At 47.9% G+C, this 16804-nt stretch overlaps 1 protein-coding gene across 3 annotated transcripts in view; it reads left to right on the top strand.

Moving 5' to 3' along the window:
• SUGCT (succinyl-CoA:glutarate-CoA transferase) overlaps nt 1–16804 on the top strand; it is a 35007-nt gene that overhangs the window by 6730 nt on the left and 11473 nt on the right. For all 3 annotated transcript variants that reach the window (XM_078860490.1, XM_078860491.1, XM_078860492.1), the window contains exons 5-12: nt 1775–1825; nt 2295–2415; nt 3270–3361; nt 7586–7729; nt 10174–10269; nt 11285–11356; nt 13527–13624; nt 14645–14747. In XM_078860490.1, coding sequence (XP_078716616.1) covers nt 1775–1825; nt 2295–2415; nt 3270–3361; nt 7586–7729; nt 10174–10269; nt 11285–11356; nt 13527–13624; nt 14645–14747 — 777 coding nt within the window. The remainder of the gene's footprint in view (nt 1–1774; nt 1826–2294; nt 2416–3269; nt 3362–7585; nt 7730–10173; nt 10270–11284; nt 11357–13526; nt 13625–14644; nt 14748–16804) is intronic.

Genomic DNA, 16804 nt, shown 5'->3' with positions numbered 1-16804 from the left:
TCCCGTGGCCACTAGTCCACTCACAGCGCATGTAGGCTCTACTTGCATTACATATGTATAGAAGAGATACGCGGGGCACTTCAAGCCCATGCTGCGACCAAACCTCGCCTGTCACCAAAAATAACCTCACATGTCTTGAGTGTGGAATGCACTCCCACTTCATATTCACCAAAATGTAGTCGCTTCCACTATTTACGTTCCGTTTAAGAACCCTTTTTGTTTACTACCGCCGTGGTTTTGGTGTGCATGTGTCTTGCGAGGGGCAGTATTGTTTGTTCTTATTTTATTTTATTGCGGTTGTCCTTTACAGTGTTGTGAGATGTAGTTTTGCATGAACGACGCTATATAACATAAACAATTATATATATATATATAATTGAGTGTTATCCTAGATCCCAAAATCTCTTTCCAGGCTCATGTAGAACATTTCTAAGAAAATAAAAGTTGCTTTCCTCTACAGAAAGAAAGAAGCATTGTATTCCCCTCCGTCTCAGTCTGAACATCGTCAAAGCTACCACACTCGCTGTAATGGTGTCTGTCAGAATCAGAATATTTATTTATACTGGACGAATCCGACGAGCAATAAAATTCTGGTCACAGATGTCCACTAGGGGCAGATCAGACCGTCACAACAATAAACAAAACAAAACACGATAGTCGTGCAAAGTATAGGAAAGGTAAACAAATAACTTTACAAAAATACAGAATAAACAAAAACACTCGTTTTTATATTAACAGGTAAAGCCCAGGGCTGTTAGCTTCTTTTTTAGAAGCGCCCTGCCCACAAATGATAACTCAACGAAGTGGCTTATCACGTGGAAATTTATAGCAGAAAAACAACCTCCATAATCTAAACGTGTGAGTCGACAAACCGGCCTCACAGGCTGTCCTCCAACGCTGGGTCCCCCTCTCTTCCATTCAGCCCCTCTTCGTTTGGGCACTCGGCACCCCGCGCAAACCGCACCGCTGTGATCTGTACTCAACGCAAACCTCACTTTCCTTGATGCTCAGAGACAGCGTCATTGCACATCATTCATCCTCAAAATCCTCCAAATCAGCTGATCACCTCGGTGACCACCTCACACTGCAGTCCTCGTCACGTGGCCTTAGCAGCTCCTCTCTACTTCCCCTGAATGCACCCCGAGTGAGGTCCGGCCACGGTGAGAGGTCATCTCACGTGTCCTCCCCTCACTTTTGGAACGAGCTCGCTTCGTGGTTTTGGCTTAAATCCCTCTCCCCTTCTCTGACCTTTCTTTTTTAATTCCTCCCTTGACTTAACATTTCCCTTCTATTGCACATGTGGTTAATGGACCCCGCGCGATTTGGTGTTATATTTCTGATACGTACTCCATCCCTGCACATGTGGTTAGCGGACTTGGTGCGAGTTGGTGTTTCAGTCTTGATTCGCATGACCTGCTAGTGTCACTTGAATGGTGCATGACTTCAATGTTGTTTTCCACAAATGTTATGATTTTATGCTATTACTCTGTGGGCCATTCTTGTAAAAACATCTGACGTCTGAATTTTTCCTACCAGGGTCAACAAATAAGAGTACATAGTGAAATAAACAAAAACAAATACATTCTGAGAATTTAGAGTAAATCCACGCAGGGCATGAGGAGAACTTGTAAATTCCGCGCAGAAAGACGCCAGAGTCGGGAATCAAACCCAGGGGGTGTTTTTGCTGCGAGGCACGAGTATTACCGCTGGGCCACCGCAGCGGCAACACACAAGAGCGTCGCCGCGTTTTATCCACCCGTTTCCTCTCGCGCAGAGCGTGGCCATCAACCTGAAGCATCCCAAGGGAGTGACGGTGGTCAAAGAGGTGAGAGATGTATGTGTGTACGTACGTAGAACTTCTTTGGCACCGTCCAAAGCCAACGGTGCTACTTGGAGGTGCGGGGGCAGGACAACAAGCGAGATTGCAGTGGCGCCACACTGGGGGCCTACACGCAGCGGTGGAGCGGGGTTGGCACGGGCCCTGGTGCAAGGAATTAAATGACCCCCCCACTCTCTCCGCTCACTGCAGATAGCCGCGGCCGGGAACCAAACTCTTGTTGCGGAACTCAAGCCGCAGTGTGCAAACCGCTGCACCCACCACTCTCGCCACCCCCCCCCCCCCCATTATTTTAATTAAAAGTCAAATACATTCTCAGTGTTTGAACTGGAAGTACGCAGGGGCTTCCTGTAAACAAATACTGAGTCCTGTGTGTCTCAGTGAGGCTTTCCTGGATAAATAGACGGACGGTTATTTCTTGTTATTACCACACGACATTTGAAAAACCCATCCCCAGTTGGCGCGGGTCAGCGACGTGCTGGTGGAGAACTACGTTCCCGGGAAACTCTCCAAGCTGGGGCTGGGATACGAGCAGCTGCGGGAGGACGCGCCTCGTCTGATCTACTGTTCCATAACAGGTCTCACCAAACGATGCACGTGGAACAAAGTCAGAATAGGAATGTTCATTCAGACTGGAGGAATCTCGATGAGCTATGAAGCTCTCTTTCACAGATGTCCAGGTGGACATACACCACTGTTGAGCAGCTATAAATTATTATTTTTGATCCTGCCAGGAAAGGCCTACTGAGCTATATAGTTATTTTTCAGAAGCAGCCTGGCCACAAATGATAGCTGAACGAATTGGCTTATGTTTTTAGCAGCCAAATACTCTAAAACGCCCGTTGATTCTAAATGTGGAGGAAAAAACTGGAGGAACCCTGGAGAAACATCCACGCGAACACGGGGAGAACATGCAAACTCCAAATATACAGAAGGCATCAGGGTCGGGATCAAATCCACGACCTGCTGCATACCATGCGAGGGAGTTAACATCTGGCCATCGTGGTGCTACTGGCGAGGACAGGAGTAGGGAAGCTCTGACTAACTGCCGAGTGGAGCTTTCAAACACATTTGGCGGGGCTATTAATGTACCCCTCAGTGATATATGTTACTGCAAGAGGCCGCTGTAGGAGATGACAATACGGCAATGAGTTATTAAATGCTTGAATCTATCTGGGCTGAGCTTTTGACTCTTACGATTTCTGCGGATGCTCTGGTTTCCTCCCATATAATGGCGAAACACTTATGACTGGAATTCACTAAATATCCAAAATGCAAGAGTGTCCTGAAAACCATATTGAGACTCATTGAGGCTTTCCTCGGTATTCAAGGGACATCACTATAACAACTTTGGTTCGACCCCCTGATCACAAATGAAAATAAATAATTTTGGGTTGTGTCATCTGGTAAGCGTTTTGCTTTGACCCATCAGGATACGGGCAAACGGGACCGTACGTGCAGCGAGGTGGCATCGATACCGTGGCAGCAGCCGTGTCTGGCTTCCTACACATATCGGGGCCTGAGGTAAGGTTACCAACCATCACCAGCCATCACCAGCCATCACTAATAATAACCAGCTTCCATCAGAAATCACAATCACCAGCCATTATCAGCCATCACCAGTCATCATCAACCATCACCGGCTCTCTTAAAAAGTCATCACCAAGCCGTCATCACAAATAACCAGCCATCGTAGTCCATCACAAAGCCATCACATGCCCTTACGATATGTATGTATCATGTCTATAATAGAGGTTTTTGGGGTTAGATCGCATAAATATATAAATATGTCATCAAAACCCGCCACTACCCAACACAGCCAACTAGTAAGGGTTGTCACATAAACAGAACATGACAATTCGTCATTAGTATAGCACACCGGTGTGTTGGAGAGCCAAGCCACAACATTTACAATCTCAGTACAACGTTTCACCAGTAATTACAACTAGCTTCATCAGGCGACAGACAGATTTGTGGAGAAGTCTAACTGTTTCGTTCCTGATATCGAGGCGTAGATGTGGTGACCATGCTTCTGCGCTCTTGTGCAAAGTGGGGGGTGGGGAATACTGAGTCAACGCACATTATGCATGTGGATTATGCGAGTCCTTTGATCTTGTCCTTCCTGTCTATTGTGTGTATTAAAATAGCCTTACCAACGGTAATCCCTATTGAAGTATGCTGCCGTTTATAGGCATGCATTGAAATACTGTATTATTTGATGATTCGCTTCCATGCAGCACTAAGGCGGTAGCTATTCGAACAGTTAAAATTATTTTTATTTCTTTCAATTTCGATAGATTATTTAATTAGTCTTGGCCAATAGTAGCTAGTTTTGCACAGAACTTCAACATTATCAAAATCAATTGAGTGTCCTTGTTGGCACACGCGTTCTGCTACTGCTGACAGTTGCATTTGGGAGAATTTAATATATTTCTCATGTTCTTTTAGTCTCGTGCTGATCATTCGTCCTGTTTGCCCAACATAACATTTACCACACGTGCAGTTAATCCTGTACACACCTTCTGTCGATAGCTTCGGTAATACATCTTTTGTACCAGATATTAATTTCCGTATTTTATGTACTGTGCCAAATCTGACTCGGATGTTTTGTTCTTCCAAACATCTGGCTAGTTTTTCAGTTACTCCCGCAATTTACGGTATTTTGATAGTTTTTATTACTTGGGAAGTTTCATTGCTCGTGTTATTTTATTTCGTTTTGGCATTCAATGCCCTGTAGATTTGTGCATCATTGTAACCGTTCATTTGCAGCACTTCTTTAACATGTTGAATTTTACATATCAGACTGTCATCATCTGACACTTTCTTAGCTCGATGAATGAGCGTCTTGATAAGAGCAGATTTCTGTGTGGGGTGATGGTGTGACTCTACTTTCAGATATGCATCAGTATGCGTTTTCTTTCGGAAAAAAACACCATGTGTTATTTTACAATTTTGACCGCGTCCGAGCAGAATATCCAGAAATGGTATAGTTCTGAATGCCCCTGATTGATTGTCATTTGGAGGCCAAATGCCATCAATGGCCCGTGAAAAAAAAATAGAATTCTTAAGTCACGTGAATAGAACAATAAACACGGCAATGTTTCCTTCGCAGTGGAGAAAGGTTGAGGCTGCATGTTATTTGTTTTGCACTGCGATTCTTAAATAAATGTTGTAGATGTATTCACAAAAAAAACATAATTTAAGTTCCCCCCCCCACCATATTTTTTTAGTGAGAATGTTTTACAGCTCCCTTTTTGGCAAGGTGGTGTATGTTCTGCCCCACGGCAGATATGAGGGTGTGTTTACACATGAACTTCCTGATATGATGGTGTTTAGTTTGGTCACGTGACCAGGAAGTTACGAGTTAAGGGTCTCGAAGCCACGAGGCAAGGCAGGAGTGTCAGCCATTACAAAGTGTCCAAAATGGAGGCACAATTAGCGTCTCAGTGAAGACGGGTGCATCTGTTCATTGTGGGACTTTTAGAAGCATTGTCTGTAAGTTCGTTTATGTTAATACTGGGAATGCTGTTATAATGTCGGCATTGCCGCTATAATGCTGTAAATGCCTTTATAATGCTGTTAAATTGTTAAGATAAATATGAGGCCTAGTTAACAACGAAGCCTGCCACTTGCATTATTGTGAATGTTATTTGTAGTTGGATAAGTCAAGCCAGACTTGTGCCCATTTAATTTTAATGTGTTCTTGAGAGCAAGGAGGACGAAGTATCTCATCCATAGTTCAGTGTTAAGTGTAGTGCTGTACATTTTGGCTGCAGTATGGTGATTACACAAAGTGACCTTTATTCAACTCAGTAGCTTATTATCTTGTTGTATAGCTATTCAGTGCTAATGTAGGTGCCTGGTTCATCCAGGACCTATTATTGAGATTCATGTTATCTAAGACAATGTTATGATACTGCAGTGTTCATTCATTGTATTGATATTGTAAGTATTAACAGATGCTATATTTTGTGCTGTGTTTTTCCCTCAGTATGACCTCATTCTATTCATTAAATAGGTTGTTGTCGGATGTTCACCCTGGCTCTGAAAGTTTATTGAATGTGAGGTTAACTACTTAGATATTGGTGCAACACAGCGCACAGCGAGGCCGAGACAGTGTCAGAACATTTGATTTAAAAAGTTAAATTTTTCTGAAATAGCAGCTCATTCAGAGGAAGCAATTTAGTAAAAAAAAAATATGATTATAAGGCAAGTCAAATTTAACATTTAAATAAACGCAACCCTTTGGCGATCCACTGCTGGCTTGAGGCCCTGTCCCAGGGTGTGTTAGTCATGGAGGTTGTATGACAATACGTACTTGGTGCTGGCTGGGCCAGGACCAGTTCAGGTATCGCTAGCCGTGGCCCAAGAATCGAACTCCGGTCGTCTGATTCAGAGTGCGGTGTGTGCTAATCGCTGTTCCACTACTCCCCTACTTTGTGTGTACATTGCTGTATTATTTTGAAAACCAGAAATTAATATTGAGCCTCAGAATCGTAAGCCTGGCACGTGTTCAGTGATTTATGAGACATATACCTATATTTTTTAGCACTGTGCCTGCAATACATACTTTTTGGTTAACCTTTTTCATCCAATCAACTTTTCCATCCAATTAAATTAGATTTTGTGCAATCGGCGTTTTATACCCCCAAACGAGAACAAAAAAAGTATCCACTCGGGAGACCCTCGCAGTTCACAGCACAAGACCACTGGGGGTGGGTGGGGAGCAGTCCGAGACCAGTGAGACACCGGCGGTGGGGAGCGACCTCCCACTCAGCTGATGTTGACTGGGGGGGCTTCGATAGAGCAGCCTTTGATTACCCCGAATGGAGAGTACTCATCGTTTCCCTCTTCAGCCACGGTGCAATAAGAACATGAGCCCTTGCAAAACAAATCAATGCTCCCAAACCCCCTTTGATAACTTCCAGGAAATGTAAATAGCGGGAAACGTGCTTCGATCAAACATGCGGCCTGGCCACTAATTTCCTTTCTGATTAGCGCCCTTGGATTCGGGGGGGGGCTGCGGTTTCATTTGCACAAGGTCATGACGCGGGGTTCGTGACGGTGCTTGAGGACTCGTTCTCGTGTCAAAATGACAGGGTGGTGGGGGCACGTGCGCACACAAGCAGGGTGCTCACTCGGGTTGCCATCTGTCCAGGTCTGACCTGGACAGTTGGGAGGAATTGACACCGACGTTCGCGTGGCAGCAGGAATTGATTTAGTTCCGAGGTCTGGTGCCGGTATAGAGTTGAATGTCACACCAGTTTACTTCAACGGTTTTGATCACAGACACAGGTTGACTGAGAAATGTGTCCAGGTGTGGACTGTGAGAAGGGTGGCAACCGTAGGGGTCAGAGATTTCGAGGTGGACTCCGTGTTGAGGGACTGAGCTGAGGTGTTGCGTGACGTGGAGGGTGATGAGGGTGTGGGTCTGGCCATGATTGCATGTACGCAAACGCTCCTTGGAAGAATACCTTGAAATAAAGTGTTGACGTTTCACAAACCTCTGGTACCCATCTGTTTGTGGAGTCGCACGCAGAGGCCTGTCCCCCTCGTTACGATCACAGGAGAGCTGCTTTTTTTTGTATTCAGTTCGTTGTCTGTCCCCCGCACCTCCGATTATCACGGTTGGCTGCCATATGGTGCGATAGAAGTCCAACATGCATACGTGCAGGAGAGGGACAGGGCGGGCCAGCTACACTTGACAGTCAGACGACTGATACCGCCGTTATCGCCGCGTGTCCCCAGGGCGGCGACCCCGTGCGTCCCGGCGTGGCGATGACCGACCTGGCGACGGGGCTGTTCGCTCACGGATCCATCATGGCCGCCTTGCTGCAAAGGGCCCGCACTGGGAGGGGCCAGCACCTGGACTGTAACCTCCTCTCGTCCCAGGTGACCACTCCCCAGGGAGGGTTAAGAGATTGCGAGCCTCGTCCGACGCGATTTCCCGTGCCAGAATATTTGGAGTTTGTGTGTTCTCCCCGTAGTCATGTGGAGTTTTGTACGGGTCCTCTGGTTTTTTCCTCCAAATTTAGAATCAACATCACGCGTTTAGAGTATTTGGCTGCTGTACATTTCCACGTGATGATAAGCCCACTTCATTGAGCCGTCATTTGTGGCCAGGTCGCTCCTGAAAAAGAGCTGTATAGCTCAGTGGGGCCTTACCTGGTAAAATGAAAATAGTTTAGTTTAGAATAGACACACGTAGAGATTAAATTGTCACACATTAGCAGAGCCCAACTGCAGAGCAACGAGATGATGGCTGTAGGAGGCGCTACAGCAGGTAATAGGACATGATCATTATTATAATAATCATGTCCTGTTACTGTCTTCATCAGCAATGAACAATCCACTAATGGATGAAAGCCGTCGCCATCTCTCGTCGTAATTGCGATGGGCATGTTCCCTTGATGGGCTGCATCGGTGGCCTCTTCATAATAATGTCGGCAAACTCCCAACCTTCCATTCGCCATCCTGGCGTGAATTTCACCGCACAGAGCAGCCTCGGTTAGCATTTGGATATTTCCGGGGCTTGATTTCAGTTGGACTAGGGAACACATTTGTGGGACCTGGCTACGAGTCACGTGTCATCTACCTCTCACGGTGAACACATAGATCTAGACAATATTGAGCGAGAAATTAAGCCTGCGGAAATTGGTCATTGTTTACTGGATACCCGAGGAAGCTTGTGTTGATTACGTAAGCCAGCCCGCTTTACGCCATGCAGCCCACACCTCTCCTGGTGCGCCGCAGACCTCTGGAGGCAGTATCGAACGGCGTGCGTTGCCAAATATCTGTTACGTTCTAATTATTTACATATATGAAATTAACAGTAGTTCAAAAGCAATTAAACTACTCGAAACTCACAACGATCCCAACATATGTGCGCCATACTCGCAGGGTGATTAAGGCCAGCGCAGGCACAGGATATGGATTTGCTCAGACAGATGAACCCCTTCGCGGTTGTACAGCGCGGGTAGAACAAAAGCAATAACGTGAAATGCCAAAATGCGTTTCGGGTTCCCATGAATTTCGGTCGCAGTGCAGCGTAACCGATCTGCCAGCTGAGGTTGTTTTTATGTTTGCGCTACCAAACACCGAAATTGTCCCTCTTGAAGCGTTCCGAGTTGGGAACATTGGCGTACGCCGTCTCTCGCTGAACACAAGAAGGTGGCTTCCGCGAATCACAAGAGGAAAGGCACAAACAGCCCGTGGTTACCCACTCACACCTGCGCCAAATTCTGATATCCCGTCGCCTTCTTCGAGACAGGCCGTGCTGATTACGCGTTTTTACCCAAATTAGAATCAAATTGCGCTTTCGACGAACACGCCGCGAGATTTTATTTCCGCTTGAATCTCTCGCAGCTGGAAGTGTGAGAGGATAGCCTGGGAGATGATGTGACACCGCTTCTGTTGAAATAACTCTTGTCGGCCTCATTACCCACAGATGGGACATGATCTTTGTACGCTATACAAAGAGTGTTCATCCACGTGTTGATGAAGACAACATCGTTCAATCTCAGAGCAGGACGAGGGCAAATGTAGCGGATTATGTGGTGATGTGCTTTCGCTACGTTGTCCCCACATGAAGAAGGACGATTGTGTTGTGCCCGAAACGTCGGGATTTTATTTAGTTGTCTTCATTTATTTTATTTTATTTTTTACCTACGTGACTTTACCGAAAAAACAAAAGAGGATGCAGCTATTGGCAGTCGTGCACAAGCACACATAGGAGACCAATCAATGCATTCGTCAATATAATATATAATGTGTATACATCAAAACGGAAATTAAGTCAGAAATACAAATTGATGTATATTTGTCGTGTCGTCATTGGTGACTGGGTGCAGACCACATCAGCTCGTTACACTTTTTAGCAAGCTACTGGAGCTATACACTTTTATATCTAGTTTGAAAACTCATTTCTTTATAATTGCTGTTTGTGTTCTGTTAGTTGTCCTTCCCCCCCCCCCACCTCCGATTAGCACGGTCGGCTATGATCGGTGCGAAAGAAGTTCAACATACACACACATACGTACATACGAGGCAGCAGAAACCCAGATTTGAAACCCAGGATCTCAGCCGTGCCGTCTCCAACCTCTGCGCCACCCATCCACCTGAGTTCACCGTCCACTCAAGCGACCGCTCTGCGACAACTGAGCGGCTCGCTTGCTCGCTCGTCCTCCCCGCGTAGCCCGTGGGCCCCAAGCGCCGATGCTAACGACCATCGTCCGAGTTGCGTGTCACGGGGGGGGGGGGGGGGGCGGGGGGCAAGAGAGCCACCAACTCATCTCGCTCGCGTCCCCCCTCCTCTCGCCGCCGTGCGGGGCGCGCAGGTCGCCTGCCTCTCCCACGTCGCCGCCAATTTTCTCACGGCCGGAGCGGAGGCCACTCGCTGGGGCACTGCGCACAAGAGCATCGTGCCCTACCAGGTGACGCACGCACATGCGCTGCTTCTCGGAAGCGGAAACCCTTTGCGATGCGCACTACCAGCGGCGTAGCGTTGTTGGCGCAGGGGGGCCCTTGCACAAAGGATGTGTGGTCATCGTGACCAGGCTGAGGCCATGGGTAACAACACGGTGTAATCACGGCTCCTGAAACCCGCATTTGAACCCAGAATCTCAGCGGTGCCGGCTCAGGGTCCCCTTAGCCACGGGTTCACACGCACCACGATCATTGCAAGCTGCTCAGCCTTTCCGGAGCCTCGACGGGGACAGAGATGCCCGCCTGCCCGGACCGTCTGTGGTCAAGGTTGCTGTGAGTGTGCGAGCGGTGTCGCGTGGACGCTGGTTGCAAGCGATGAAACGGGTACACCCCCCCACCTCTCCAACGTCTGATCCCGGTTTCGACTGCACCGCCTGCACACTCCGATAGCTACGTCACTGCGCACTATTTTATTTAACATGTTTCGGTCAAATTAGTTTTTATTGGGTTCACCGTCCATTGGGTCCTACGACCAATTCGGCATGCCTGCGTGCGCTTGATCTCGTCAGATCTCGGAGGCTAAGGGGGGTTGAGCAGCCTGGTGAGGGCGCTTGGATCAGAGGCTGCCTGAGAGCATCGGCTACTGCAGGCGTGGGCTGCGAGGCGGCCAGGAGACAGCATGATAGCGATGGATTTCTTGAATCTATCTGTGCGGAGCTCAGCGTGTGAACCCCCACCCTCGTGTGCGTGGTGGGTCTTCATCTCGAGCGCGTAGCCGCGGTTTCGACCCCGTAAATCCACTTGACACGGTGCTCTCGTGTTTCGGCCGGACTCGCCGCATGCCAATGGGATTTGGTAAATGTAAGAACGGCAATTTGTTTTTGCATTTCAAATATCAAAAGTAAATGGAAGGGAAATAAACTACAAATGTTCCCGAGCTTCGTGAACCGCACCGTGGTAGAAAAAAACAACAACGTCGCAGGGATTTCCGTTTGCCCGCCGTGCTGCGATGGATCTCCGCAGGCTTTCAAAACACAAGACGGCTACCTGGTGATCGGCGCCACCAACAACGACCACTTTGTTGCCACGTGCGAGGTGAGACACGTGGGTCGAGGTTCCTTTCCTCCTCCTGCTCCTCATGCCCCCCAACAAACACAATACAAAGCCCTTGCCTGAGTCACATCCACCCTATACATTTCCACACGGTAAGCCGGTTTTGTTGAGCTATCATTTGTGGTCCAGGTGACCTTTGAAAAATAAATAGCTCAGTGTGCTTTAATTGGTACGATAAAAAAATAGTTTCTTAAAAACTTTTAAAGTCATTTTTTTACCTTTCCTCTACTTTATATTCCCATCGTGTTTTTGTGTTGTTCGTGGTTGTAACGTTCTGACCCGCCCCAACTGAACGTCTGTGAAAAAGAGCTCCTCCAGTATAAATAAATATTCTGATTTAATACAGCGCCTGTAACAAAGTCGCCCTGAATACTCGCAAATATTGTCAGATCTCAGAAGCAAAGCCGAGGAGTTAAGCCCGGTTTGTGTGCGGTTTCTGCTTGGATGTGTGCTGAATGTTGCGCGTTCATAAGGGGTAGTTGGAATCGCTCCGGGTACTCTCTTTTCCGCCCACTAAAGAAAAAACGTTGGCATTTTTGGCTTCCATTTTATATATATTCGAAGCCTGTATTTGAAGCTCGTGCTATTGATATCACATTTTAATTCCTTCCGACAGCCGATAAACAGAGGTTCAATTACCTGTCCGTAAGTAAATATATGCCAACGTCCTACCAGTCGACCTCTTATCAATGCCGACCTTATTACAGACCAATTCAGCCCTTATAAATCTCAACGTTCATCCTGAAAAGTCCCATCACAGGGGAGAAACACAAACAAATAAACAAACATTTATTTTTATTTTTGATTTAAAGCTTTCGTGACTGCAGGGATTCATATTCTTGGTTCTTTCGGTAAAGTCACGTAGAAGGGAAATAATAAAATAATACAAATATAAAACTATAAAAATTCTCACGACGTTTCTCAGCAACAGAAAATTGCAAGAACATTTTCTTGCTGTGGATTTCACACCTGATGATTGCGTGTGTTGCAGTCGAAACGTCGTGAGAATTATTGTTTTATATTTGTATTATTTTATTATTTCCCTTCTACGTGACTTTACCGAAAGAACCAATAATATAAACATTTATTTTATTTGCCCGTATTACAACGTCTGTACGCCGTATGGACCTGAAAAATCTATTTCCCTGCACAATAATACGAGTAAACCATGACTCATGCATGGCCACAAATAATACAATGAGGCCAGCAACAGAAATTGCAAGTTGTATTTAGTTAATCATACGTTGATTTAAAGATCCACCTTGGGAAAAACCTAGCAGAAGTTTTCACAAAGTTACACCGCAATATATTCGATACTACTCCTACACAGTAATCCTGGCTCACAATCCACATTCAAGAATACATTCTCTCTTTGTCTCAATTTTTGCTGTCTCGTTTGTAGTTTTGCCTTATTTTATTGTTCATTTGTGGTTGTGATGGTTGCACTCTGTGGACCCCTGCAGTCTGATCGAGTCAACCTTGTGTGAAGTATTGTTACCTCCGCATCCGGATTATCATTTGATTATTGCTGATTACAGGATAGTTTGGTAATGCAACTGTCCGAATGCTAAGAAACCCGCAGTGCATGTCAGATTGGCGCACCACGGTGGTGAGATGTTAACTATCTTGCCTGGTATACGGGAGTTCGTGGATTGGATCCTGACCCTGACGCCTGCTGTATATTCGGAGTGTGCATGTTCTCCCCGTGGTCGCGTGGATTTTCATCCGGGTCCTCCGATTTTTCCCTTAAAATTTAGAAGCATGCGTTTAGAGTATTTGGCTGCTGTATGCTAAGTCACTTCGTCGAGCTATCATTTGTGGCCAGGTTGCTTCTTAAAAAGAGTGGGCCTTACCTGCTAAAATACAAATATTTGAATAGTTTATGGATGATTTACAGTTCCGTATGTCCCGCTGGGCATCTCTGAAAAAAGAGCTGCATAGCTCATCGGATTCCTGCAGTCTCGATTACGATTCCCACTTTATTCCACGTGGACCGTTTGCGGTACGAACCAACCCGATTTCAACGCCCACCCCAGTTCGCGACTCACAGGTGCGAAGAACTTCCCAACAGTGTTCACAGCACCCGTCCCGAGCGAGCGAGCGAGGTCGCCTGCCGCCACGGGCGTTCCGCTAATTCTCCCCGACGCCCAAGGTGATGTCGCTGCCCGGGGTGGCGCGGGACGCGAGGTTCGCCACCAACGAGCTGCGCGTGCGGCACAGGAAGGAGCTCGTCGCCACGCTGGCCGCCAGGTGCGTGCTGGTGGCCATCACAGAGCGGTGGGGTGGGGGTTGCGTTGAGGTGGTGGGGCGGCGGCGGGGGGGGAGTCGCAGTCAACAAGCCAGCGTCGTGGCGTTCGTGGTCGCTTCAGTGTCGTCGGTAGGGGCGTTCGGGTCTCGCGGGGGGGGGGAGGGCGGTGGCGGTGCGAGTGGACGGTCAGCGCGGCGGAGTCGATGGTTCCGTTTCTCCAGCCACGTTGTGCGATGCGTGCGTGGGGTTTTGCCGGTTCACGGCCAACACTCTGTCGGTGCCCCCGAGGGGGCCTGCTGCGCGGGCTCGTGGCGACTCGGTGTAAAATGACGAACGGCGACCAACGTCGTCGGCTCCGTTAAAACGACGACGGACCGCGGCGCAGCCGCTGGCGACAAAACGTGGCCCGAGGTTGAAATTGCGCGGCGAGGCCGTTCGCTAAAACTGCTGCCCAGCGTGCCAGACACGCTCGGCACTCTACCCCTGGTTCTCACTCGCCTGGTTCTCACCTGGTTCTCACCTGGTTCTCACTCGCCTGGTTCTCACCTGGTTCTCACCTGGTTCTCACTCGCCTGGTTCTCATCTAGTTCTCACCTGGTTCTTGCTCTCCTGGTTCTCACCTGGTTCTCACCTGGTTCTCACTCGCCTGGTTCTCATCTGGTTCTCACCTGGTTCTCACTCGCCACGTTCTCACTCACCTGTCAATTATCTGGTTCTCACTCGCCTGGTTCTCACCTGGTTCCTAATCGTCTGGTTCTGACTCACCTGGTTCTCATCTAGTTCTCACCTGGTTCTTGCTCTCCTGGTTCTCAACTGGTTCTTGCTCTCCTGGTTCTTACTTGATTATTGCTCTCCTTGTTCTGAGCTGGTTCTCACTCACCTGGTTCTCACCTGGTTCTCACTCGTCTGGTTCTCACTCACCTGGCTCTCACCTGGTTCTTACTCGCTTGGTTCTTACTCACCTGGTTCTCACTCGCCTGGTTCTCACCTGGCTAAACAAATCAACTCGATGGCATGTGCAGGTTCGCCGAGAAGACGACCGCGCAGTGGCTGGGGCTGTTTGAGGGCTGCCCCGTGCCCTACGGACCAATCAACAGCATGCGCCAGGTGTTCTCCGACCCCCAGGTGAGTCCCCACGCAGTGACCACGCTCACCCCACCTCACTCGCCGGCTCCTGGGTGGCCACTCCAATGCCCGGCTTCGGAAGCCACGTGCCCACTGCCTCCTCCACCCTGCCCACGTGTCCCCGCCCATCGCAACCTCCTTCCCCCCTCCTGGTTCACGCCTCGATGATCTCGTCAGGCAGCATTCAACCATCATCGCACAAACTCTGGCCACCCCCGGCTTTTGGCTGCTGGCCATCAAACAAAGACGGTCACCGCAAGCTTTCATACGCGCTTCTGCGGCTCATTCTTTGGACATTAGGCTGCCACTGGAGCTAGGCACTTTTAAATCTCGATTGAAAACGAATTGCTTTGGAACCGTTCTTTGTGTTTAGTTTGTTGTCCTTCCCCCCGCACCTACGATTAGGACGGTTGGCTACGCAGGGTGCGAAAGAAGTTCAGCATACATACATCTCCAACGCTTTTCTGCCATATTTCCCAAACTTGCAAGTTGCTCACCCTTATCCTACCGTGGGATATCAAGCATGCTCCACACGCGCCTGCATTCAAAGACAAGCGGCTTCTTCACTCGTTGCTTAGTTGAATTCCAGCTCTCTGACTGAGATGGGAATTTACATCAGTCCTGCCTCAAACCATTATCTGTGCGATTGAGGCATAGTTTAAATGTTATTCCATGCTAAATATCAAATAAAAAAACTTTTCCTCATAATTCGTTTATTAAAGCAAAATATAAAAAGATCAGCTTCATAGCCATCTCCTCTGCCTTCAGACAGTGCTGATGTATTTATTTTGCATTCAAGTAATGGTAAGAGTGGTGGCACAGTGGTTGGTACACTGCGCTATGAACCGGGCAAGCCGAGTTTGGATTCGCAGCCACGGCTACCATCAGTGGCAAGCGACGTCTCAACCAGTCATGAGGTTCCCCTCTAACCCAGCCCTTTACCAACCCCCACTGACGAGTGCGGTGAAGTATGGTCAAACAACCCACGTGACGGACCCCGTGGCGTGGAGCTTCCATTCAGCAGCGGATTGAGAATGGGCTGTAATATTTTACGTTTTAAGTTGATCCTATTGCAACTTTTTTGGCAAATCTTCCATAGCAGAATGAAACATTCTTGGATTTTTTTTTAATATGATACATTACATTTTAAATCTCTGGAGTATATTACGATTCTAAATATATATATTTTTAAATCCAAGTATTTTAGTGAAATTATATTTGATACTTTACTATACAATTATTTTATACCATACATGTTTTCTCCCATAAGGCATGATTATGGAACCGAACCACATGCTTGGGAAATGTTTTGACCCGTTAGCTGGTAGCTTAATCAGCTTTTACTTACAGTAAGGAGGGAAAAAAAATCTCGTGTTTAAAAATGGCGTTCAAAATTCTTGGAAAATAATTAAGACGCGATGTTCTTTTTTTTTTAAACATCGCCGCTTGCTGCTACGCTCTCGACTCCAGGAAGGGCGCGCAAATGTCAGGAGCGGCGACTCGTGGTAAAAACAACACGCGGCCTCTGCGACGTCAAGTCCGGAGAGAGAGAGAAATAAAATAAAATCCAGCGCAATCTGGGATTACTTTTCCCTCCGTCTTCCAGCGGCGGGGTTCACGTGGAAAGTTGTGTCCTTCTCGAGGCACGGCCAGACCTTTTTGACACAAAGTGTTGATGTTGAATTGTTATTGTTTTGTTGTTGTTTTGTTGTTGTTGTTTTTCCTCGTGCTCTGCGACCCTGAAACGGAGAGGATGTTTACAGCAGATGCTGGGCTCTGCTCACCGCAACCGCCGCATGCCTCTCCCTTCGTAGAGAGCCAAGGGGGCCGGGAGGGGAGTGGAGTGGGGGGGCCTTGGAGGCACGGAGAGCGGCTCGCAATTGGGAAACGTTGCGAGTTCACATCCCCGCTTGCCGGTCCACTCGGCCCATTACAATTATCCCTCCCGGGGCGGGGGGGGTGGTCCATTGGATGGACTCATCTCTGCTCCGTAGGAATGTCCAATTTCCACCACTGGCTCTGCAGCGCTGTGAACGGGAGAGGAGCGTCGATGCCTT

This window comes from Lampetra fluviatilis, chromosome 10, assembly GCF_964198595.1.
Source record: "Lampetra fluviatilis chromosome 10, kcLamFluv1.1, whole genome shotgun sequence".
Lineage (NCBI taxonomy): Eukaryota > Metazoa > Chordata > Hyperoartia > Petromyzontiformes > Petromyzontidae > Lampetra > Lampetra fluviatilis.
Note: the sequence above shows the minus strand (reverse complement) of the source record. Positions and strands in the feature narration are given on the sequence as shown.